Source organism: Rhineura floridana, chromosome 1 (assembly GCF_030035675.1).
Source record: "Rhineura floridana isolate rRhiFlo1 chromosome 1, rRhiFlo1.hap2, whole genome shotgun sequence".
Lineage (NCBI taxonomy): Eukaryota > Metazoa > Chordata > Lepidosauria > Squamata > Rhineuridae > Rhineura > Rhineura floridana.
The window spans coordinates 262838236-262865386 of record NC_084480.1 but is presented as its reverse complement, the minus strand read 5'-3'; the positions used below and the strand labels follow the sequence as shown (position 1 = coordinate 262865386).

Here is a 27151-nt window from a genome sequence, read left to right as displayed (position 1 = left end):
CAGATATAGAAATCTGTATGGTTAGGGTTCATGAAGTTAAAGATGATAGCAATGCTTAAACAAAGCACATCATCACAATAGTCTGCGTCTGTGTTAGAATTACTTGTTAATATGATTTTTTAAATAATGTTTTAAACCCCTTTTTAAAGATGTTTTTAAAGCTTTTAAAAATGTTTTTAACGTTGTTTTGTTTTAATGTATTTTAAGGTCTGTTTTTATGATGTTTTAAAGTGTTTTTAGCGCTTGTGTTTGCCGCCCTGGGCTCCTGATGGGAGGAAGGGCAGGATATAAATCAAATAATAAATAAATAAATAAATTGTAGATGAGATATTATGTAAGGGATGGTCTTGTGACAGAAAGCTAAAGAAAAACAAAAACAAAAATTGCAGGTAGCTGTTCTGGACCATTAGGAAAAAATCCTAATGTGTAATATTTTCATTACAGCCAACTAAAACTTCTCAAAGTAGTGAGCAAGCTTTTGAGTTCATCAGAATTCTTCCTCAGAGTAGATGCTAAGCAAAAATGTGTGTGTGAGGGACATGTTGCCTGGATATGATGAAAAAGTCTAAGTCTACAGTTTCTAAGATAAAATGAAGGAGAAGTTATGAAAAGTTAATAAGATTGGCCTATGTTAGGTGAAATCAAGATACTGGGCACAAGCATGGCTAATGTTTCTTTTCGTTTAGAAGCATTATGGTGAACTAAAAATCTTTATTACTCCTTTGTAATGTTTCATCTGGAACTGATACAGACTATTGTTAGGATCAAAATGGACCTAACACTATGCAAACTTTCTCTTAAAAATCAGAATTTTGTTTCCATAATTCTGGGTTAATCGAACAAAACGGTTGAAAAGGCATTTCCCTCCAGATCAGATTGGTTAGTGATCATGGCAAGGGTTTAACATTTTCTCCTTAGCATAAAGAAATGCTCTGTAACTTAAAAAAATATGGAAATGGACTGCCTTCAAGTCAGTTCCAACTTATGGCGACCATATGAATAGGGTTTTCATGGTAAGCAGTATACAGAGGGGGTTTACCATTGCCTTCCTCTGAGGCTGAGAGGCAGTGACTTGCCCAAGGTCACCCAGTGAGCTTCATGGCTGTGTGGGGATTCGAACCCTGGTCTCCCAGGTTGTAGTCCAACACCTTAACCACTACACCACACTGGCTCTCTAGATTTCTTTTTTTACATAAATTTATTTCCCTAAGGAAATCTTTGGCATAGCTCACTGCCACCAGGACCAAACTAGCTGGATGTGACATTAATGACATATTTTCATTCCATGTGCATGTTTTTAAAACTGCAAATAACAACTGGTGTGGGCTGATAATTATTAGGATTGCAGTTGATAGGGAGGGGAGAGTAACCTGGTGAAAATTGCTCCTTTGAAGCTGCTGTTTGCATGGAGAGGTAATTTCTCCACTGGCAGCAAGGAGAGATTTCCTCCTAATGCAAATAGCAACTTCAAAGGAGTGTTTTCTTTAGGACTGCAACAAGGTAGGAAAGGGTTAAAAAACCCTCCCCCTATCTGCTGTGGCACTGATAATTTTCAGCATCCCAGCAGTTTTGAAATATATGCTCATTAAGCGTAAAGGCATGTTTAACTAATGGCAGCCAGGGTGATGTTGCATAACCACCCTCCTGACACTCTCATTGCTACCGTTTGCTTGGATGATGCAGGGTTGGGCAGAGCATCAAAGGCAAGGTCAGGGCTGTGTTGGCACACTGGTGGAACTAATCCAGCATTCCTACAAGTGTGCCTGCACAGCTCCGACTTTGCTGCTGCCTTGCCCCACTCCCCTACTGTCAGCAACACTGGTGTAAGGAGGGCAATTCTGTGACATTGCCCCGTTGTGAAGGCCCCTCCTGAATTCAGCGTCATATCTAGTTTGGCCTCTCGTTTGGCCTTGTTCTGCACTTTGGATATGCAGATGGATCAGAATGGCTTGGGCTAATCTTTTTAGGAGTTTTGAGAAACTTGCATCAGTATAGGGAAGTAGATAAAATATCTTTTAGAGCTCTTCCAGGCCATGATTCCAAGAGCATATGGTAATACTTTAATATTTAATTTCAGTCTAATATATTTTCTTTTTTCCAGGAGTTGAGTGGGGATTAGTTTTTCCTGATGCTAATGGAGAATACCAATCTCCTATTAACTTGAACTCAAGAGAAGCAAAATATGACCCCTTGCTACTTGAAGTATGTTTATCACCAAACTATGTTGTGTGCCGTGACTGTGAAGTCATCAATGATGGACACTCAGTTCAAATCCTCTTAAAGTCCAAATCAGGTATGCTTTCCCATTGTTTACTGTTTGCTTTGGGATATGTCCAGCGTCCAGACTATCATTCCTGTCATATTTTAAAATTATCCCTATCATTATCAACAACAATACCAAAGTAGACAAGAGTATTTCACATGCATATAGCTCAACAGTCCATACAAGCACCTTGTAAAGTCTGTGTTATTAACACCATACTACAAATGTGGAGACTATGCTGAGAACGGCTCACCTACAGCCGCCTAGCAAGTTCATGGCCAAGATGAGATTTGAATTGCCTGATATGCTTCAAACTCTTTACTACTAAAGGCATAATCTCCCATTTCATTTCATTTTTGCTGTTTGTGCAAGACACATATCCTTGCTTTTTGGGGGGCACTTTCTTGAAGAACTCTCAAAGAAAACTCAGGCTGCAGATGCTTCTTTGTAACCTAAGAATGGTCAGATGCCAAGTCATCAGACTGCAAAGAAGGTTCCAGAAGCCTTCAAGATAGGAGTGCAATGCTCATGTCTGGCCCTTCAAACATTACAAAAATGTGAGTTTTTAGCCACTGTCTGACTTCCTTCCTTCTTCTGTTTTCCACAAATAAATTAGGGAATGCTATAATTGGCCGCCAACCAAAAGAACTGTAATAATGTGTAACAGTGACAGAAACTGTCTTGGAGAAGATGGAGAGCACTTAAGGTGTTCCCTCTGTGCTCTTGTGTCTTCATGTGCATGGCCCATTCCCAAACAGTGTAAAGCAGGTTCAGTGTTTTTGGCTTCTGTGCAAAACAGACCTCTATAACTTGCTACTGTATGCTAACATTTGACACCAGCATTCAGAGTTAGCAATATGAAAAAGTCTTGCATTTATCATATTCTTGGCAGTCTTTAAATGTCTCACCATGCCTCTAGCTGGCTGGTTAGCAGGAAACATTTGTCAATGGATCCTGCCCTGGATGCTTGCAACTCTTGAATCAGGAAAAAGATTAGATGTCTTTCTTTTTCAGACATTCTCCTAAAGTAATAAAGGGGGAAGCACGATTGACTTATACTTCCTCTCCACATACTTCCAAGTCACTTCCAACTTAGATGTGTATATCCTGTATGGGAAAATGCATGTTCTTCAGGTTCAGGGCTGAACACACATCCTTGAGATGTACATGTCTTTCTCCTATGACTTTTAACTAGATCATGGGAGATCCTTCCACTCTTGCCTCATGTGGAGAATGTCTGAGGTGGTCTGTCATATTTCGATATCAGGAAGAGGGCTTCTAAAATGAACATCACTAACTGATGCTAATTTCTCATGGGATCCTAACAGTCTCTGGGAAATAAACTAACATCTAAGACACATTCCCCACTGTAAACGTCTATATTTCATCATTACCACTGATCATTCATATATGTACGTAGTGGCTCAGCAGAGAGCAAAATATGAATAGATACATGCATAGAAGTATGGTATTTTCACTTTAAGTCATCTTTTCATAGTAAAAGAGATGCAATGTATGGCCATAGATGGAAATGTGCATATTCTGTAGACATTTAATTCACTTTCTGAAGAAGTAACGTTATAACAGTGAAGTAGATTAACAGTCCTATAGCAACTTTAAGACTATAAGGCAATGTCAAGAGTGATTTAACAGTCAATCCCTCTTCTAAGAGAACTGGGAATTGTAGTTCCGTGAGGGGAATAGAGATCTCCTAACAACTTTCAGTGCTATACAGTTATACAAACTATAATTCCCAGGATTCTTTGAGAGAAACCATAACTGTGCAAAGTGGTGTAGTAGTTCTTTAAATATATAGTGCAGTGGGACCAGAGTAGCGGGGCAGCTGATACGATAGCTAGAATACCAGTTGATTGAATATCAGCTGCTGGAAACTGCAGGAGGGGAGAATGCTCTCCTGCTTGTGAGTGCCAAATGGCTATCTGGTTGGCCACTGTAAGAAAGGGATGCTGGACTGGATCAGCAGGCTCTTATGTTCTTAAGGTGGTGGGGCTCTGTGGCACTGCCCTACTATGCTGCCTGCTCCTGGACATTATCAGGTTAGATGGGCCTGGTATAAGGCAGATTGCCAAATAAACACAGGCCACATTCACACCAAACATTTATTCCACTATTATTCACCTTAAAACAGTCATGGCTTCCCCCAAAGAATCCTGGGGAGTGTAGTTTTTGAAGAGTGCTGAGGGTTAAGAGACTCCTCCTTACAGAGCTATAATTGTCAGAAGGGTTTAACAGCCAATCAGTCCCTTTTCCCAGAGAACTCTGAAAATTGTAGCTCTATGAGAGGAAGAGAGACCTCCTAACAACTCTCAGCATTTTCCGAACTACACTTCCCAGGATTCTTTGAGGGAAACCATGACTGTTTTAAGCGGAATAAATGTATGGTGTGAATGTGGCTATATACACACACAGTGAATTATAAATAAAATATCATCTTTATCACATAGTTAAATTCTAAGCATCCACAGTCTTATCCAAGACTAGAGAAAATGATAAAGACAATTTAAACTCCCACCCAACTCTTATCTTTCTATATCTCATTCATCAGGGTTCTACCATACCACCCAGGCAAACCTCCCTGGGTTATGTATGTGTGTGTGTGATGGGGCCTTAATCTCCATTGACTGCTATCCTCCTTCCTCTCACATAGTAGAGTGTTCAGACCCAAGATCATGAATCTACCTTCTACTCAAACCAGAACAATTTGAAAAGTAATTCCTATTGTACATGGAGAAAGACAGCTGTGAGTCTTCCACAACTATTTCTTCGCAGTCAATCTCCTCTCCCTAGATCAGGGGCAAAAGAAGAGCTTAAAATATCGGCCAAGAGAAACAGCCTTTTCTGCTTGTGATAAGAATTATTTTTATCTGATTGTGATAGGAATACCAGGGCACCCTCTAAATGGGAAGTGCCAATTTCTATCACCAAGGGAACACAGGATCACTAATTACTCATTTAATGCCTTTTCTCTAGAGTAGAAGTAGAGAGACTGTGTTCTGAGCCTCAACCGTGAATCTACCAGAAGCTGTCCTAGAAGAAGTGGTTGTAACGGGGCTCATAAATTTCCCAGTAGAACTGAGATGTATTCATAGCTGTATGCCTTCTGAGTCTACAGAAATATGACTAAATGCTGTATCTTGAAAAGTTGGTCTTGAGTAGGGTTGTCAGATTCATGGCCTGAGACTGATCCTGTATCTTTAGGAGAAGAGAAAGTCAGCTAAGTGCAAGTGTTCTTGCATCACTGTAATGAGAAAAATCACAAGGTGGAACTCTCCCTTCCCCCTGCACAACCAAGAGGTCTTCTGTATCTTTAAAAGTTGTGCAGGGGGAAGGGAGAATTCCACCTTGTGGTTTTTCTCATTACAATGTTGCAAGAACACCTGCACTTGGCTGACTTTCTTTTCTCCTAAAGATACAGGATCAGTCTCAGGCCAAGGACCTGGCAACCCTAGGGGATCTCCCTCGCTTTCTTTGCCCTGAAAACCCTTAATCAATGGCAGACCATTGTATTTACATCTCCCATTATCATCCATATATATCTTTATGCATATCTCATTACAATCTGTGTCAGTTAGACCTGGGTCACTAAGATGCTTTCATGTAAACACATTGAAAACCCCTGTTGTGTTCTTGGCAATATTCTGGGCCTCTGACCACATTTATGACATTCAAATACATACTGCTGGGAATTGTAGATCCAGGCTATATCACTGGAGAAGTTATTCATTCAGTGTTCTAGTTTTTGATGAAATTCCATGCAGATATATATTTTGATCTTTGATTCTGGGTTCTATGGACATTTGGATATCCTGGATTTTTTAAAAGACTTAACAAATGTATAATAAAAACTAGGCTGTAGAATGTTAAACTTTTTTATACTTTCATGCATCTCTCTCAGTTAGGATAAGCTTTTATTATGTTAGCCATTATGGGCACAATTCAGTTGATCATGAGTGCAGCACCCATGCACAGAGGGATTCCTCAAGGCTCAGTAGATGCACGATTTCTGCATGCGTGCTAGATAGGGAAAACAGGGCTCTGTTGATCATGGGACTTTTCGCATGCAGGTGCTGTGCCCGCACGTGACTGGATTGGGCCTTTATTATACTAAAAATATCTAAGAATAACTAACTCACCATACCCTTTCCAGAGCTTGGAAAAGTTACTTTTTTGAACTACAACTCCCATCAGCCCCAGCCTGCATGGCCACTGGATTGGGCTGATGGGAGTTGTAGTTCAAAAAAGTAACTTTTCCAAGCTCTGCTTTGCAGTAAATTAGTTTAATAGTTGAATTTTACTCATGCGAATGGTTTAATGTCCACCTTTATTTAAATAAGGCTTTTTCTTGTTCCTAGTCTGAATGTATATTTATGGGGGTCTATGCAGAAAACACAATAACAAGAGAAAGCTAGGAGGTGAAGGTAGAGTTGCAAGGGAGTACATTGGGAACAAAGTGATGAGGAAAGGTAGCAGGACAGTGAGTGATAATTGTATGCTAGTAGTTCTTCAAAAAACAAAGGGTTCTAACAGAGCCGGCCCAACCATTAAAAAGACTGAGGTGGTTAAAAGCCATAGCTCACTGGCAGAGCACCTATTTACAAGAAGAACATAGGTCCCAGGATCCATGGCATCACCAGTTAAAAAAAGGCATAAGACAGTGGAGGACCTCAGCCTGAGACCCAGGAAAGCTGCCATCAGTCAGAGTAGAGAGTATTGGGCTATCAGTGATGAGCAACCTTTTTTCTGTTGAGGGCCACATTCTCTTGAGGGTAATCTGTCAGGGTCTGTATGCAAGTGGTGGCTGGAGCCAGAGCTGATAATGGATGGTGCCAGAGACAAAAGTGTTCACAAGCTTGTGTGCGTTGAACTCAGTAGAAATGAGCAGAAGATATATGCAGATGCATATGATTTAGCTAAAATTCATTCAGGGATAGACCTTATGGATTTAACTTTTTTCATAATTCACTATTGAACCTCATCTGATTCTGAAGGCTCAGTTTGAAACCAAACAGTGGAAAGAAAAAATATGACAACCTAGAACCCTTAGAAGCCTTAATGCTTTCTAGGCAGTTCACATTTAAGTAAACATAATATACTGCTTGCTTTGAATCTAAGGAACTCATATTATGCACTCAAAGGACATAACTCCATCTAACAGGCATGACAGGTGGTTTCTGACAAATATAAAATTGCTTAACAAAACATTAGCGACTGAGATTCCAAAGTTTGTGCACGGGGTCTTTTCCCTCATGTTCAGCTTCCTTGCAACAAACCTAAGATATATAGTATAGGCAGTGCTCCATCAGCTAGTAAAAATGCAGGCTTGATGTATAGATATGTATAGATATGTACACTTATCACACCTGTGATAAGCACAGACCAACATTTATCTTTATGAAACCTTATGAAAAGTTGTTCTGTCTCATAAAATTTAGGATGCAACAGGAAACCACCTGAAAAACCTATTATTCTTGGGATGAAGTTTGCATCCACAGAGCAAACAGACCACGTTTCTTAGATGTGATCTCTCTTGCCTTCTCATTAAAGGGAAGAACGTTCCTGCTGTTTGCTGAGAAAGTCTTCAGAAAATTGCAGGCTATGAATGTCACCTGCTATAATTTGTGATCTTTTGCAGTGTTAGTAGGAGGACCACTGCCTCGAGGGCATGCATTTGAACTGCATGATGTTCGATTTCACTGGGGTAGAGAAAATCAGCGTGGCTCTGAACACACTGTTAATTTTAAAGCTTTCCCCATGGAGGTAAGAGTGGTCTCACTTTATATAGCCTTGCATTTATCCTCAAAATATGAAGCCATTGCCTTAACACCTGTTGGTTTCATTTTAACCTGGCAGCTTATTGACTTATAGTAGCATTTAAAGGCTGTCATTTTAAGTATGCATTGGGAATTTATAATTAACACGTATGGTATTGTGCCTCTGGTGCAAATTCTACTGCATGATTAATTGGTCATAAAGTTAACCTTCAGTACTATTACCTTCTGCATTAATAATATTCTAACAAGATCTGTTAACGTTAGCATTTCCTGTGTCACCTTGACTAATAGCTGAGACACAGGCCGTGGCGTATTTTGCTTGCTTTTTAATGGTAAGTAAGTGTAAACTAAGCCAAGATCATCACTGGATTTGTTAATAAACAGCTTTCAGTACTTAAAAGTACCGTATAGATACACAGTGGATTTTCAGCTTTTAGTGAAATGCAACTTTTGAAAACAGGCAAAGGGTAACCACAGTCCTAAATGTAAATCATATGTTGTTGTACAACTCCATGCCTGCATCTGTGGTACTAGTTGCAAGTATTTCCTCATGCTATGCTGTTAATCTTTTATATTATAAAAGCTCATTTATGCATATTTGTTTGGCTTTAATTATTTTCATGCTATTTATCTTAATCCCCTTAGAATCTTGAAAACAAATTTCCTTGCCATTTTAATTCCTTGTGGGATTTGTTATGAAGCACTGAGTTGCTTCTATAAAGGCTTGTTTTTAGCACTGTGCCAAAGGAACTTTGGGCTCACTTCATTCATTAGCTCTGCTCCATCATTAACAATCTGCTCAAAACCTTGAGATGTTAATTTAGAAAATTAAAATTGGGAAATGCCAATGCTGTTCCTTTAGAACCTAAGGATTTCCCCTTCATTTGTTCTGAAAATGTGCACAAATCACAAAGCAATCCTGTAGAGGTCTACTTAGGAATAAATCACATTGAGTTTCAAGTAAGTATGCACAGGATTGCACTGTAATAGTGCATGTCTACTCAGAAGTCAGTCTTACTGAATTCAGTGGGACTTTCCAGGTACGTGGGGTTAGGATTGCATCCTTATGAACACCCTACACAGGTATACGTTTAAGAGGAATTTTTGTGTACTGGAACTAAGACAGTTAACCAGAATTTGAATTTTTGTATGATTGTTGTGCAATAGTCTGATAGCAGAAGAGAGACATTCTCTTAGGGACTCAAGTTTGGAAATGTTTTCCTTTGTCCCCTGGAGCCTCAGGCTGATTCCAGATGACCTGTTCATTGAGCATTCATACTGAATTGTGTCGAGGCTATATATCTTCCCATCAATTGATTGTTATCGCACACTTTCTAGTATATTTTCCTGTCATTTTCAGTATTGTAAAAAGTCTGGTTTTTAAAAATAATAATAATATGGGTCTGTTGTGTAAGAGCCCTTTAATCCACTTTAATTGCACACATCTAAATTTGCTGGTATGCAGTTGTATCTCTCCCCCCAAATAGTGACAGTCTGGAAGTGATCCCAGTGAGAGGTAGGGAAGCAATCAGGAGGTGGTGTTGCAGCAGAAGAAAACAGTGTGTGGGATGAGTAAGCATCCCTGTCCTCTTCTTCTCCACTGAAAAGCACTCCTTCACCAGGCTGCCTTTCCATACAAAAAAGGCACTGTGGTTTATAAATATGTGTTTGCATGTAAAGACTAATTTGGTCCTAAGTGTGCATTGGGTTGCTGTTTTCCAACCAGCTGGAAGCAAATCCCTCATAACATTTGAGACCACATTACCTAACGGACAGCCTCACCTCATATATCTCTGCCCGGCAAGAGCACCCCTCAGATGGGGCATTGCTGAGAGCAGAGCTTGGAAAAGTTACTTTTTTAAACTACAACTCCCATCAGCCCCAGCCAGCACGGCCACTGGATTGTGCTGATGGGAGTTGTAGTTCAAAAAAGTAACTTTTCCAACCTCTGGCTAAGAGTGCCACACGCCCCAGAGGTGTGCTTAGTTTGTACTAGAAACTGGGCTTTTAGTGTTGCAGGTCCAACCGTCTGGAATCAATTACCAGCTGAAATTAGAGAGGCACCTAACGCCATGATGTTTAGGCACCTAATGAAGACATTCTTGTTTAAGGTTTTCTCTGAGGTGTGACCCAGTCATTTCTGAAACATTAAATGTATATCTGTAGGAATGGTTTCATTGCTTTTAGAACTGGTATTATTTGTGTTTTATTTTTATTCTGTTGTACGCTGCTTTGATTGCCTCAGGCTGTGAATCAGTTTATAAATTTATAAAATAATAAAATTACTACTACTACTACTACACAGAATTACTCAGAGCTTGGAAAAGTTACTTTTTTGAACTACAACTCCCATCAGCCCCAGCCAGCATGGCCACTGGATTGGGCTGATGGGAGTTGTAGTTCAAAAAAGTAACTTTTCCAAGCTCTGGAATTACTACACAGAATTATTACTACTATGACTTCTACTGCACAGAATTGTAGCTGTAGAGGCTACCTACATGTTTTACACAATGGAAATGGACTGCCTTCAAGTCGATTCCGACTTATGGCTGCCCTATGAATAGGGTTTTCATGGTAAGCGGTATTCAGAGGGAGTTTACCATTGCCTCCCTCAGAGGCTAGTCCTCCGCAGCTGGCTAGGGCCTGCTCAGCTTGCCACAGCTGCACAAGCCAGCTCCTTCCTTGTCTGCAACTGCCAGCTGGGGGACAACTGGGCTCCTTGGGACTATGCCGCTTGCCCACAGCTGCACAGGTGGCAGGGCATGTAACCCCTGAGCCACTCCCTGTGGGGGTGATCTTTAGCTGGCCCTTGACACCCAGGAGACATGAGCGGGGATTTGAACTCACAGACTCTGGACATCTAGCCAGGCTCTCCTCCCCACTGTGTACACAAAAATACGTGTAACTAACAGAGTCCTCTATTTTTAAAAGAAATATGGAGGGGGAATTTGAAGCAGAGAAGTGTCCAGTTAAGCAGCCCCTCCCTTTCCCACAACTTCTCTCCTACAAACCAGCCCCTCCCAAAACAAATATGAGCTTAACAACAAAAAGAAGGCATGTTTGTGCATATCATGTAGTTAGGTTCTTAAACTCTGTCTTTTTGCTTTTATTCTTCATCCAATCCCCCCCTTTAAGTCCCTAGTTGGCAACCATTTAATTTCACTTCATCTCAACCTTTCTCATCTCACTCTCTCATAACAAAGTGCCTTGCCATCTTGAATAAGGTTAGAAGAGCTGACCTGGAGGGGACTACAGATTATTTTGAGGGCTGAAGCGTAGGGTGGCATTACTAAGAAAATAAGACAAAAAAAGTCCACCAGTTTGTATAAAAGTTGCAAATACATGCTGATGTATTTGTATAGATGCAAATTTAGAAATAAGTATGGTAATTTACATAGAAATACAATACCTCTCACCTGTGTGCCTGCTCAGGGGCTGTTGAAGGGCAACTTCAGGGTCCCTGCTCTCTTTCTGTATCCTTAAACTGGACTGGACAGACCTTCAAATAGCACTGTCCTCTGGTAAGCTTCTTATTGGCCTGTCTTCTTTTCTGGTGGCTCTTCCCCTCCGCCCCCCATGGGTATGCTCATGAGTGCCTGAGAAGCCATGGGTGTTACAGTGCTGGCAAATCTAATGGGCTGCTGGTGGTAATTTCTTTCCTGTGGAGACATTCTTCCTCATTTATATTTTTCTGTAAATCTACAAGATATGAGATATGATAGGAGTCATGAATAACTTACCTCGAACCATCTTTACTCGTCCTTATAATTCTGGTGAGTCTACTAATTCTTTTGTGGATTGTTGGAGCCTCATAGATCTAGTCCAAGAAAATGCATTTGTGCAAAATTAGCATTCTTATTCTTTTTTTTTTTTTCCCAATAATTTTTATTCAGATTTTCATAAAACATACAAGACGAAATCATAAAACATTCAAAGACAAAAAACAAAATCAAAAATAGTTAAACAAAAAGAAAAAAAGAAAAAAAAAAACAAAAATAAAAAATAAAGAGTAAAATATTGACTTCCCATTTGTCAAAGATCAAATCAGTTATAAGTCTATAATATATAACAATCCTGTCTCTTAAGTCATATTATAAAATCACTTTCCTCCAGTAGTTATCTTACTTAATCATCAAATCTCATAAACATTACTTTATTCTTTCCACAAAAAGTCAAAGAGAGGTTTCAATTCTTTAAGAAATATATCTATCAATTTTTTTTTCCAGATAAGCATATCGATTAATCCATCTCATTACTAATTATGATAATCTTATTGTCATAACCATAGTCAAAATAAACATTTCAATTAATCCATCACATCAGAATCTGTTAGGTTCAGTAATTTCAGTAGCCATTGTTCTATTATCCCTATTAGTTCCATTTTCCATCTTCCATCTTCAGTAGTCTTGTTAAGTCCAGTAATTTCAGTATCCAATCTTCCATTATCAGTATTCCATAATAATCTTGCTGTCAAAGCCATAGTCATATAGTAAGAGTCTAATGGGAATTACCTCTATCCCAAATATTTTCTTGCCATCCATTCTGAATAGGTTGCTGAAATACTGCTGTAAAATCATATCTCTGTTCTTTTTTTCAAAATACACTGGGTCATCTCTTGAAAGTTTTTCCATTGTCACATGGCTGCAGTTAATTCCATAGATTTTCTCTATATTGGGCTCCATCACATCATTCCAGTCCAGAAGATTATCCATGCCATTGATAACTTTATCTCTAGAATCTTCATTAATTTCTTCAGAGATAACATTGAGTTCCAAACAATTGATTTTATTTCTAAAGTCCATAGACTCCAAATCTTGTTCCTGTTCCACGTTTGTTCCAATCTCCGGGATCTCCTCTCTCACAGGGACCCCTGTTCCAGTCTCCAGGGTCTCCTCTCTCACAGGGACCCCTGTTCCAGTCTCCAGGGTCTCCTCTCTCACAAGGACCCCTATGTCTTTAATCTCCTGTGTCTCCAAACAATAGATTTTGTTTCTAAAGTCCATAGACTCCAAATCTTTTTCCTGTTCCACGTTTGTTCCAATCTCCGGGGTCTCCTCTCTCACAGGGACCCCTTCCAGGGTCACCTCTCTCACAGGGACCCCTATATCTTTAATCTCCTGCTTCATTTTACTCAATTCAATTTTCAGCTCCTTACAACCCTGTCGCAGGTTTTGTTTCGTTATCTCAATCTCATCCATTATTTTCTGAAACATAGTTATTTCCAGATTCTCAGCCACTTTCTTAATTGCCATTTTAAAAGAAAAATATAGGAAAACCACTTCTTATTTCAGCAACAATTGGGTTAATACTCCAAACTTGGTGACATCACAGTAAAAACAGAGCAGACAGCCTTATCTCTCCATGCTTAAGTAAACAAAATGCAGTTCCCAGGATCGAAACAATTAATGGCGGTCGTCAGGAAACAGATTCGTCAAAATAAAATAGACCAAAAAGAGAGTAGTCTCAGACAATATAATATTCTTCAAAATAAAAATCTGGAATAGAAATCCCTCTTCTGTGTATATCTTTAGAATGCAAATCCAGGACAGCTTTTTGCAACAAAAACAGAGATAAGCTATTAATTAGTGAGTAGCAGAGAGAAGTTATGGCTCCCCAGTGAGATGTCAAAAACCGATCAATCTGGCAAATCTCTTTTAAACAGCAACAATTTAAGTCAAGTAAAAGAAAAATATAGAAAGAAGGGTGCTTGCCTGTTAGTGCGTTCTCTCTTAGAAGATAAGATGAACGTTCGCTTTATCAGATAGAGCTTGTTGTTGAAAATCCGTCCCACCTTCGTCGGCTGGACCTCGTCCCATAAATTAATGAGATCTGGTCGTCCCAACAAAAATAGGCTTTGAGGTTAATCTCTTCGTTTCTCCCTACCCGGGAGAAGTTTAATCAGTCAAAAAAAAAAAAAAATCTGACTGATATATCTGAATAAGCTTCTTTTGAGGCAGGAGCCCGTCTCAAAAGCAGGCACAGGCTAAGTCACCCTTCCCGGAAGTCACCAAAATTAGCATTCTTATTCTATAATCATGGAAAGTTAACCTATAAGATAGATACATAAAAGACATTCATAGGAAAATGTTAGTATAAGAACTGCTTCACATGTTGCAAATTAGTGAGCATGCTGCAATTACTTCTTGTGTACCCAATAGGAGGCTAGTCCATTAGGGTGAATGGGGCACTGCCCCTCCAACCTCACTCAGCCAGCCTCCAAATACCTGCCTTCTGACAATCAGTCGGGGAGGGAGTAGCTTCCTCCATCTCCTTAATTCCCTACCAGTTCCAATGGGCACCAGCCACCACTGCCCAGTAATATGTAAGAGGAAACATGCCCTTTAAAAACTGTAGTTCAGCAGCATATTTGGCATTGGATCTCTGCAATGTATGTACACAAATGAAAAGACATGTTTTCATCGCCCACCATTTGGAGTATACAGTAAATATACACACAATATAGATGCAGCAGTGTACCTACTAACTTCTTAACTTGTGAGCCAGCCTTCAGATCAGAATGCTAGCTTAATTTACAGAATTACAGATCCTGAAACTCCTAGCTAGTATGCCATATTGTTAAAAGTACATTTCAAAAATACATATTTTTGCCTTAGAAACCTGGAATATGTTTTAAAGGCTAATAATAATAAAAAAAAATCTAAGTAATTTTAAGAAGAAAGCTAATCACATTTAAAATGACATTTAACTAAATCTGTGAACAGTTTTAAAATGGGAACCACAAGCTTTAGCTGCTAAATTATGTTAGATAGATATCTAACTCTACTGAAACCTATGGAGTAAATAACAAAAGATTCTAGCTTTGCATATTCACTTGCTTTCTCATTTATTAAGTTTGTGTCAGCTGCAGAATACCTAAAATGTATCTGTATGTAAATCCTTGATTTTTAAAAAAGAATGTTATTTTTTTCAAAACTTGAAGGAGCTTAGTATTACCAAATTCTATGTTATTTTCCATTTTTGTGGGAATAAAAGAACAATTTTAAATCACATGAGCAAAGATATTGTCAAGATGACACAGGAATTTATTTGAAGTGCGTCAGTTTCTAGAGGTCACTAGAGGACCTCTAGTTAGCTAATCAGCTAAACCATGAACCAAAATGTCCTAACCTTGAGTACATGTTTCCCAGATATGCAGGAAGAATAAAATTGCATTGTCTCACTTAAAGATGCAGGATTTTGTTTTGTTCCCATAACAAATAAAGAGTAATGTGGAACTTGAAAATATTAAGCTCTCAGGGCTACTTCTGTCTGAGCATCGCCTGAAAGTTAATAGCTTTTTAAAAGACTAGACATATTTGTGGAGCATAGATCTGTGATATCCAACATGCCCTGTAAGGTTCCATGGAGCATCTGTCTGTCCACTGTTATGGAAAAAATATTGTCCATAACAAAGTAGGTTGAACTTTTGTTCAGTCCACTAGGGAAATTTTTATGCTCTTAAGAAACAGGTTGAAACTTCCTAGGGGTCAACAGTCTTGTCAGGGTTGGTAGAACAAAGAGGCTTCAGAACTGCAGCTTACATGATTATATCACACTGATTCTTCTACTTGGGGACCAAGTAGATGATATGTTATTGACATCAGTAGCCTTTATATGAGCGAGTTTTTAAAAAAACAACTACTGGGGGGGCAAATAGGGACCATGGGCTGTGGATGGGTGAGGATGGAGGCTTTACCCTTTTGCTTCACCATGGACCCATTTGAAATTGGGCCTACAGAGCCTGCTATTTTTTCCAGGAGAAAAATTTCCATCTAGTGAAAGGGCAAATTGCATGAGTTGGGGGACCAGTTTAGATTGGGACCATGGTGGGAGCTAAGAGTTAAAACCCCTCTCCTTCCAGACCAATGTCCCTTTCCTTTCCCACTCCTCCCCCCATGGGTGAAACATATGTTTAAAAAATCATGCATGCAAGTGCAAATGACACAATGTCCTATCTACTTTGGCTCTTAGAACAGCCATTGCTGTTGCATGAGAAGTGCATCACAGCAGATGTTTCACAGAACTCGTCTACATGGTGGTTTAGTGTGTGTTTGGTGCTACTCACATCTTTTAATTTGCATGGTTCACATGACGTTACTGGTAAACAGAAGCTATCACCCAGTTTTCCCCCTGTAAATCCGTACTAACCCAATCCTCTGATAATACGAAAAACTTTGCTGTGATGCTTTTAGGTGAGTGTGTCAATCGTTTCCCTCTCCACACTCACTTCCTTCTCCTCCCTTCGTTCATTTTGTTTCCTGAGGGCTTAAAAGCAACTTCTGGCAGCTCTGCAACAATCAACCCCTACTTAACATGATTGATCCTAGTATGCTCCTGTGTGGAGAAGCCCACAGTCTTCCTTAGCTGTTGTTTAAACGCATCCAATATTTTCCCCATAGCAGATTGTAGAGATTGGTAGATTTTGTTTGCTTTGTAAAATTGAAGTCATATCCTTAATTTTCTGTCACAGAATAAAAAGGGGGGGGGAAGCAGTGAAAGCAGTTGATACTATCTTTAAGTACAAAGAAGAGTCATCAGAGCACGGCAATTACATTATTATCCATGATAAGGTCTTCAGAATATTGGGTTTGTTTTGTCAGGTTTTATTTGATGCAAATGGTGCATTCTCAGGGCCTGAAATGGCCTTTGGTTTCAGATAATTCAGCAATGAGGTTACTAAATACTACTGCTGCTAATTAATGAAGAACAGTACATATTACTTGCAAACAGAACACCTAACAGAACACTTTGCATTGCCCTGCTGTAAGGAGCTGCCCTGGGGTGTGTTCAAAGCCTGCCTTTTTCTGGGAAATGTCCTGGGAAAAGCTAAAGATGGTCCAAAAAGCTAAGGAATTGCGAGAAAGAAAAAAAAAGAGTTCAAGGGGGGGGGGGGAGAGAGAGAGAGAGAGAGAGAGAGAGAAAGGAAATGCATCACCAGAAAAGAGGGCAAGGAGTACACAGATCTGTGAAAAATGTACATATGCTAATTAATATTCACAGATGCAAATTTAGAAATAACTATAATATAAATAGAAATCCCATAGCGAGAAAGAACATGACCAGGTGGCCTGTGTGCCTGCTCAATCTGCTGTCCAGGTGCTAATTGCTGATGAGCAGCATCAAGGCTCTCCCTTCTTATGGTGCTTTATCTTTAAACCAGACCTGGGACTGGACATCTCTTCAAACAGAGCAGTCTTTCAATTATAAGACTGTCCTCTGACAGCCCTTCAAATAGAGGCCTATCCTCAGTAAAGTAGGACACATGGTCACCATAAAAAAATGGATGTCGTTCTCATCAAATTCCAGGCACTAATTGGTTCTCCACTTCTGAGCTGGCTACAGTCCATTTTTCAACTAGAGTGCTGTGTGGGAAAAAAGGAAACAAAACCGTATTTAGGCACTGATTTTGTGCATTAGGTGTTATTTTTTTGAACTCTAAAGGCCTTTATATCCTGGTCCCAGCACATCAGAAGGAGAATTTCTTTCCATTTGATTATTAAGGCCAGTTGGCTCAGCCTTGCTGAGTCCTACCTAGTGTTCAAATGTAAGAGTGGTGGGTATGAATGACAGGGCTTTCCTGGTAGCTGACCTGCTCTGTGACCCTTGAAGCCCAAGGTTTTCCATATCTTTCACAGTGATTCCTTCTTACAAAACATATATATAGACAGATGCCACAGAGGTACACAAAATGAACAACAGATCTTTGTGACTTCTCATCTTTCATTCTGAACTGGCCTAAGACAATAAATTCAATTTATTGTTCAAACAATAAATTTAGAACTTGGTTGGGAAATGATTTGATTTTCCAAAAAGAAGGAATCTTTGGCCTATCCTGTACATTAATTTAAGATGAGAGAGAGAGACAGAATTGCAATTAAAATCTAGCATAACAAGGTTGCCACAGCTAGTTTGATGAAATGGTACAGAGAACTGTAGAGCAGTGATTTATCCTGTCCTTCTTCTTTCCCCCTCAACTTTTAAAGGCATTTTGGATTTCTAAGCAAAACCAGAATAAAAGGGTTTGTGTGCAGGCATTAAAAGGGGTATGTGGATGAATGAGTCATCTATCCTTCCTTCCTTCCTTCCTTCCTTCCTTCCTCTAAATCAGAGCAGCAAGGCAAAGTGAATGTGTGAATGCAGCTGCTAAAATTATGTTCAAAGAGGAAGCCTTCAGTGGTTGGTTATCCTTCTAAAGGGCTGATTATTATTACTAGGTTTTGTATCCTGGCACAATGCTCAGTGTTATTCCTCTCATATTAGCTGAGGAAGCAGTGGATCTAAACACACAGAAAGTAGTGGTGCATAGCTTCTCATAAGAAGCCATATCATTTCTGTATTGCTTACCAGAAATGGAGGAGACACGAGCCATTTCATGCTTTGTTGAAAATTAACAGTGTGATGCAAAGGTAGTGGGAACAGATCTAGGCTGTTTTATTCTTTAGATCAGGTTACCTAAGTCAAAAATGCATGCACCCTAATCTCAGATTCCTTACAAATAAAACTCCTCGTGCTAAATACTTGCTTGGAAATTTCCTTCTAGCATTTCACAGCAGCCTGTCAGGTGTATGCTCTACAAATTAAACTAATTTACCCTCAGGAAGTGGCAGCCACGGAGAGGGAACAGCACAGCTTGGAAAAGTTACTTTTTTGAACTACAACTCCCATCAGCCCCAGCCAGCATGGCCACTGGATTGGGCTGATGGGAGTTGTAGTTCAAAAAAGTAACTTTTCCAAGCTCTGGTATCAGGTAGTGCCAAAGACCTCTACTTGAGAATTGAGAGAGCTGCTGCCATCTGGAGCGGCCGATGCTGGCCTAGCTGGACAAAGAGGCTGGCCTTGAATAAGGCAGCTTCCTATATACCATTTAAATCTCTGCCCTTGTGGAAAGTTATTCTTTGGATAATGCCATACTTTTTTTAAAAAAAAGATTTATTCTGTCTGTTTCGAAGTTACTAACACGTACCTTTCTTTGTTAAAGTAAAGATAACCCACCTCTACTTTATCTTGCACTGATTTTTTTTCCTACACCAGAATTTATTTTTTTATATTGTGTAATGGCACATAGAATGTTTACTGATATGTTAAGAAGAACTAATAGATTTTGTGGGGCTAAGTCCCAGTTTATTTCTTAAAATTTGTTAATTTCATGGAGTGAATTTCGGATGATCATTCTGTATGATCATTTACTCCAAATTAAAAAGCAGCCTTACAATTTGTCTGTACAACTGTTGCAACTGCTCTGTGGATAGGGATATGCAATATCTGTGTTCCGTATAGTTAAACATTAAATAATTCCAGTGGTCTCTGAGATTTCCATATCATTAAGTACTCATCATTTCCCCCAAACCAATGTTCTGAACAAACACTGATTTTGCACTATCCCATCAACAAATCCATTCTCTCAAATTGGCCATTTCTCCTGTTCAGTGCTTTACCACTTTTACTCACTTTATAATTCCAGGCATATAATAAGCTCCATCTCACTGAGTTGCTGCTTTGTTTACTGCAAAATCATTTCACTGTTAGTTTGAGGCTTGTCTATTGTAGTTACTTGTTATCTCTCCTTTCAAGTTGTAAGCTCACTCGTGCATGGCATTTCTGGGTGTGTGCTGCTGTCTTTCATAACTTGGCAGGTCGTTGGTTTAGATCATTATACACTACAGCCAGAATAACAACTGTACAATGTTCATGTCCCATGGAGTTTAATTCTCCATGGGACTTTCTCCCAAGTAAGCAGGTAAGTGGTTATAGAATTGTAGCCTAAAGTCAGTGTGACTTAGTCAGATTTTATTATGAATCCTTTGGGAATAGGAAGCTACGATTTTCAGTGGAGATTCCTTTCCTGCTGTAAGAAAGAGCCATAGCACAGTGATAGAGAATCTGCCTTATATGCAGAAGGTCCCAGATTCAATCCCCGGCATCTCCAGATAGGGCTGGGAGAGAACCCCGTCTGAAACCCTGAAGAGCCTCTGCCAGTCAGTGTGGCCAAAACTGAGCAAGGTGGACCAATGGTCTGACTCAGTATAGGGCAGTTTCCTATGCTCCTATGTTCCTAACCGCAAAGCTTTCAGTGAACATTAGCACATTAGAGGCACTCATTTTACCTGAACAAGTTGGGGGGGGCTGTAAGGACTTGTGGTAGAGCTCAGCCTCTCTGCTCCTTCAAAGCGAGCATTGGAAAGGGAAATAATGGGAGGAGGGGCGACCCTGACCTCGAGGTCATCCCTTCCCCTAACTGTATAACTAGCGCCGGAACTAAATGCTACAACGCCACAGAGCGGTTTGGGGGATTGGCTGTGCAGCAAACTGCTCAGTCAGCCCCAAACTGGTGGGCTGTTGTATACATTTGTTTTATTGTAACTTTTAACTTTTTGTAACCTGTCCTGGAAACCTGTTGAAGGGCAGGGCAGAAATAAATGTAGGTATGTAAGTACATATATAATAAAATTTGTAGCTCTGAATGTGTAGCTCTTCTTATGTTTCACCTGATACAATTCTGATCTGTCCATGACAACAGAGTCGCATTCAGCTTCCCCAACCAGCAGGCATTTGTACTCTGTTGGAATTTGGAAAATATAGATGTCATAATCCACAAGAATGCCCATCACTGAAGAGAGAGATAATGGCCCAAGCAAGGGGAGATCAATAGTTCCTGATTCTCAAGGCAAGGGAAAGGTTTGGAGGAGGATCAAAGTGTTTGTTCAGGACTACAGGTAGTACTCCTGCTGCTGAGACCAAACATCCAAGTTGTTTCAGTGAAGTCGTAGGGTACATGGCTGAATTTTATAGCAGGAATACATAGTCATTGACTGGAGGCACCATCCCCTGAGAGCTGCCTCCTGAGCAGTTAAAATGCTTTTTCTCCTGTTCCTTTGTGGTAATGGGGTTTCCAGGTGTGGGGATCTCTCCCAAGGGCCCTCTTGAGCCCCCGAGGAGTCTGCGAACCAGCCATCAGAGTCTGGTAGCATAGGTGCCTCCTCATGGCTCAGAGGAGGGGAGGCAGGCTCTGGTGTCCATGGACCCACATGGGTCAGTCCAAGGTGTGGATCCAGCTCTTCCTCTGACCTGCAGTTGCTGAAGGACTGTGCTTTCAAGGAGTCATGGTTTGTGGACACAACAAGAGGCATCTGTATCCAACTGGAATTTGAACAGAAGTGTTAAAGACTTCTAAATAAGAAATAAACCAAAACGGTGGTGCCATAACATCTTTTGTTAAAGGATGGCTTCTAGTACTGAATGACAATTATTTAGAATCAAAGAGACACTTCACTAGGAGTCTACCTGCAAGGCAGAGTGGAGTCAGTTAGCCCATCCCCCAGAATACTAAAATGGTCAGATCAAAGATTTTGATTGAAAATATATTTTTTTCATTACGTGCATTGAGGTTCAGGGTGGAATTAAAGTTCCAGTATATTTAAATAAGGTGATTTAGTTCCACTTAATTAATTAGGATGACATTGGTTGGAATCTCCATAGTCCAATCAGGCAAAAACAGTTCAAATCCTGCTACTTCAACATGGCTAAATAAGAATACTTTGACTTAAGGAGGTGTTGAGCCATGAGTCCATTTAAAATTATATTTTTCCATGATAAAACTATGAATACACTCTTAGTGTTAGCACAAAGGTCCTAAATCCATTTAATATGGAACAAAGTTCTATTGATTTTACAGACTGGTAGTCTGATTTTATGCTGCCACTTCAGCTGGAACATTTCAAGCAGAACTTTATCTCACTACAGTTAATCTAATGTTCGATATGTTATATACAGAGGCAGAATCATGCAGTTTTCCCTTACTTGCCTGTTGAAAATGCTTTGCTGCTGTGCCCTTACTACTGACATCATGCAGGCAAGTTCTGGGAAAGTTGCCATATAATAATCTATTGCAGCTAACAGAATAAAGAATCCTGGAGGAAGCTTGGAAAACAAACTAATTTATTGAAGTATGAGCTTTTGTACAGCCTATAATTAGATGCATCATGCATGGAGGAAGGGATGCTCCAGTTGCTTTTGGAAAGCTTTAAGGAACTGTTGTTGGCAGTGCGGTTTCCTCCCTTGTCATTTCCATTGCTACCTAAAAGCTAGTGATTTGCTGGTCTGTGCCATGTAGTTACTTAGATGGGCTGCTGCTATAGTAATGGTGGTGGCTACAGCTACACCAGTCAGCATGGAAGGGGTGAGGCTGATTCCCAGTGCCACAGCATATTCTGCTTTATACTGAATCAGATCAATGGTTCATCTAGCCTAGTATTATCTACACAGTCTCACACGGGTCTTTTCAAGTCCTTCTGTCTTTTAACTGGAAAGATTATGGACTTACCTTATGATTGCAACACGTGTGTTTTACCATTGAACTATGGGCCCATCGTAGTGTACAAACTTTGCTGATAATATTGGATTCTGTACTTCACTAGAGCATTGGATGAGGCTGGTATCCCTTTTCCAATGGCTATTCTTTGCCCACTTCATAGGACATATGGAATGCCCTCATGATCCCCTCCAATACCACAGAATCAATATTGCTTCTGCAACTTGTGGGATTTCTGCCGCCATGAAAAAAGGAGAATAGGAAAGGCAGACTGTCCCCCAGATTTGTATTTCTTCAGTTTTACTTCACTTTGGCTAAATTTCACTTTTAAAATGTGCATCTTTGCTCCTGCTGAACTCTTGTGGCCTGCCATTCTCCATTTGCTCTTTGATGCAATGCTCTTTGCATCACTACACTACACTGTTTTCTTAAGCAGACCACATACTGATTCTATGAATTTTAATTTCCTTCCTTTCCCCCTTTACGCTGTTAATGGATAATATATATTATTTTAAATCACCTTTATTAAAATTGAATGCTCTAGTATCACCACTCAGAATGAACCCCTGTGATGATATAGAGCTTAATTATCATATAACTATTCTTAGTGGCTCAGCTGTACTAGGATAAGTTTTCAGTTTGGTACTTAAGTAGATTCTTGTAAATTAGTAGACATTATTTTTATTTATTTAAGTGGGTTTTCCAAGTTTTACTTTGCTAAAATGTTAAGTAGTTTATAATAGCTATTGTTATAGCTTTCCCGTCATTGCTTTTAGTAGACTAAACTTTTAAAATCACTGTAGCCCTAGAAGGTTCAAAATGCCATGTAGGTGTCTTTCCTATTGCGCAGGTGGGAAACCTGTGGCCCTCTAGATGTTAACATAAGAACATAAGAAGAGCCTGCTGGATCAAGCCAGTGGCCCATCTAGTCCAGCATTCTCACAGTGGCCAACCAGGTGCCTGGGGGAAGCCCGCAAGCAAGACCCGAGTGCAAGAACACTCTCCCCTCCTGAGGCTTCCGGCAACTGGTTTTCAGAAGCATGCTGCCTCTGACTAGGGTGGCAGAGCACAGCCATCATGGCTAGTAGCCATTGATAGCCCTGTCCTCCATTAATTTGTCTAATCTTCTTTTTAAAGCCGTCCAACCTGGTGGCCATTACTGCATCTTGTGGGAGCAAATTCCATAGTTTAACTATGCGCTGAGTAAAGAAGTACTTCCTTTTGTCTGTCCTGAATCTTCCAACATTCAGCTTCTTTGAATGTCCACGAGTTCTAGTATTATGAGAGAGGGAGAAGAACTTTTCTCTATCCACTTTCTCAATGCCATGCATAATTTTATACACTTCTATCATGTCTCCTCTGACCCGCCTTTTCTCTAAACTAAAAAGCCCCAAATGCTGCAACCTTTCCTCGTAAGGGAGTCGCTCCATCCCCTTGATCATTCTGGTTGCCCTCTTCTGAACCTTTTCCAACTCTATAATATCCTTTTTGAGATGAGGCGACCAGAACTGTACACAGTATTCCAAATGCGGCCGCACCATAGATTTATACAACGGCATTATGATATCGACTGTTTTATTTTCAATACCTTTCCTAATTATCGCTAGCATGGAATTTGCCTTTTTCACAGCTGCCGCACACTGGGTCGACATTTTCATTGTGCTGTCCACTACAACCCCGAGGTCTCTCTCCTGGTCGGTCACTGCCAGTTCAGACCCCATGAGCGTATATGTGAAATTAAGATTTTTTGCTCCAATATGCATCATTTTACACTTGTTTATATTGAATTGCATTTGCCATTTTTCTGCCCATTCACTCAGTTTGTTGTTGGACTCTATGTATCACCATTTCTCACCACTGTCCATGCTGGCTGGGGTTGATGGGAATTGGAGGCCAACAATATCTGGAGGGCCACAGGTTTCCCATATCTGCTCTGTTGATTCCCAAATACTCTGTGGGTCAGCCCATATCAATTAGATTAGGGGTTGCTAAACTTTGTCAAGCCTGGGATTGCAGTGATCCATGGTCAACCTCCAGGGGCTGCAATCAGAGTTGGCATGGCTGAAGCGCAAACATATTGTCACTGAATTGTAAAAGTGGGCATGCCCCAAAATTCTTTTTTTTTTTTTTAAAAAAATACAAATTTGGCAAGAGGGTTGAGGGGCTGGTGTCACAAAAATATTTTGACATCACAGAATCACAGCAGGGAACCTGCAGGAGTGGCCAGTAAAAACAAAATTATTAAAAATTAATTTTAAAAAACTGGGGGGTGACAGGACCCCACAAAAAAACCTTTTGGCATCACAGTATCATGGGAGGGGACCTCTCCTGGCTCCCAACCAAGAAGCAGACTCGGGAAACTGGATTTTTCAGCATGAAGCTTTGTTCAAGAAATCAGTACAGAAAATGCAGCATTACACTCTAGGTGTATATCAGAATACAGGACCACACTGGGGTTATCTCAAGATACACACTAGGCATGGTGGAGGTGGCAAAGACCTTGTCACAACAGAGAATCACAAGCATTGCTAGGCTTATATATCAGAGAGAGAGATGGGGACTGCACTCTATGGGTTAATTCGAGCACCTTCTTGACTCTGCTGTAAGGTGAGAGTTTATTCTAGGAACAGATAGAATTCTAATTACTTGTGATTTTCTATTGTGGCCAGCCCAACCTTGGCCAAAGTGTTATCTCAGATGCCGATAAACTTAGTTCACTTTCAGTTCTCTGAAAGACTCCAGCTAGTTCATTAGAGGTGATTTAGTTCAGAAGTGAGGTCTGGGCTGGATGCCAGCAACCTCCCTGTCAGTCATCAGTGATGCTGGTGTTTGAAGGCTTTCATTAGCAGAAACACTAACAGGAATATTTATTTATTTATTGCATTTGTATACTGCCTCATATCCGAAGCTCTCTGGGCGGTTTACAACAATTAAAAACATTAAAAAAATATACAAATTTAAAAACACATTTTTTAAAAAGCAATTTAAAAACACATGCTAAAATGCCTGGAAGAAGAGGAAAGTCTTGACCTGGCACCAAAAAGATAACAGTGTTGGTGCCAGGTGTACCTTGTCAAGGAGGTCATTCCATAATTTGGGGGCTACCACTGAGAAGGCCTTCTCCCTTGTTGCCAGACTCCTAGCTTCCCTCCCAGTAGGCACCTGGAGGAAGGCCTTGGATGTTGAGTGTAGTGTACAGGTGGGTTTGTGTCGGAAGAGGCGTTCCATCAGGTATTGTGGTCTTAAGCTGTGTAAGGCTTTATAGGTTAAAACCAGTACATTGAATCGAGCTCGAAAATATACAGGCAGCCAATGCAAGCAGGCTAGAATTGATTTTATATGTTCGAACCGTCTGGTCCCTGTTACCAATCTGGCTGCTGCATTTTGCACAAGCTGCAGATTCCAAACCGTCTTCAAAGGTAGTCCCACATAGAGCGCATTGCAGTAATCTAACTTGGAGGTTACCAGCGCATGGACAACTGAAGCCACAGGGGCGTAGCTGGGCCACCAACCGAAGATGGCAGAAGACACTCTGTGCCGCTGAGGCTACCTGAGCCTCAAGTGACAGAGATGGTTCTAGGAGAACCCCCAAGCTACGAACCTGCTCCTTCAAGGGGAGTGCAACCTCATCCAGGACAGGTTGGACATCCGCCATCTGGTCAGAAGAACCACCCGCTAGCAGCATCTCAGTCTTGTCTGGATTGAGCCTCAGTTTATTAGCGCTCATCCAGTCCATTGTCGTAGCCAGGCACTGGTTCAGCACATTGACAGCCTCACCTGAAGAAGATGAAAAGGAGAAATAGGGCTGCGTGTCATCAGCATACTGATGACAACGCACTCCAAAGCTCAAGATCACCACACCCAACGGTTTCATGTAGATGTTGAATAGCATGGTGGAAAGAACTGACCCCTGCGGAACCCCATACTGGAGAGTCCAGGGTGCCAAGCAATGTTCCCCAAGCACCACCTTCTGGAGCCAACCTGCCAAGTAGGAGCAGAACCACTGCCATGCAGTCCCTCCCACTCTCAACTCAGCCAGTCGTCCCAGAAGGATACCATGGTCGATGGTATTGAAAGCCGCTGAGAGATCAAGGAGAATCAACAGAGTCACACTCCCCTGTCTCTCTCCCAACAGAGGTTATCATACAGGGCGACCAAGGCTGTTTCTGTGCCAAAACCAGACCTGAAACCCGACTGCAATGGATCCAGATAATCAGTGTCATCCAAGAGTGTCTGGAGCTGGCCTGCCACCACTCGTTCAAGGACCTTGCCCAGGAATGGAACATTTGCTACCGGCCTATATTAAGATTTTCTGGGTCCAGGGAGGGTCTCTTCAGGAGTAGTCTCACTACCGCCTCTTTCAGGCAGCCAGGGACCACCCCCTCTTGCAGAGAGGCATTAATCACTTCACTGGCCCAGCCGCTGTTCCATCCCTGCTAGCTTTTATTAGCCAAAAAGGGCAAGGATCCAGCACAGAAGTGGTTGCACGAACCTGTCCAAGCACCTTGTCAATGTCCTCAAACTGTACCAACTGAAACTCATCCAAGAAATCGGGACAAGGCTGTGCTCGGGATACCCCGCTTGATTCACCTGCTATAACACTGGAGTCTAAGTCCTGGCGGATGCTAAATATTTTATTCTGGAAGTGCCTAGGAAATTCATTACAGTGGGCCTTAGATGGTTCTGCCATGTCCTTGGGGCCAGCTTGTAATAGCCCCGGACAATTCTGAAGAGCTCTGCTGGGCGGCAGATTGATGATTTGATAGTGGCAGCAAAATATTGTGACTA

The 27151-nt window shown here is 40.7% G+C and overlaps 1 protein-coding gene across 5 annotated transcripts in view; it reads left to right on the top strand.

The window, feature by feature from the left end:
* CA8 (carbonic anhydrase 8) overlaps positions 1-27151 on the top strand; it is a 78864-nt gene that overhangs the window by 720 nt on the left and 50993 nt on the right. For all 5 annotated transcript variants that reach the window (XM_061599637.1, XM_061599609.1, XM_061599630.1 and 2 more), the window contains exons 2-3: positions 2102-2293; positions 7917-8041. In XM_061599637.1, coding sequence (XP_061455621.1) covers positions 2102-2293; positions 7917-8041 — 317 coding nt within the window. The remainder of the gene's footprint in view (positions 1-2101; positions 2294-7916; positions 8042-27151) is intronic.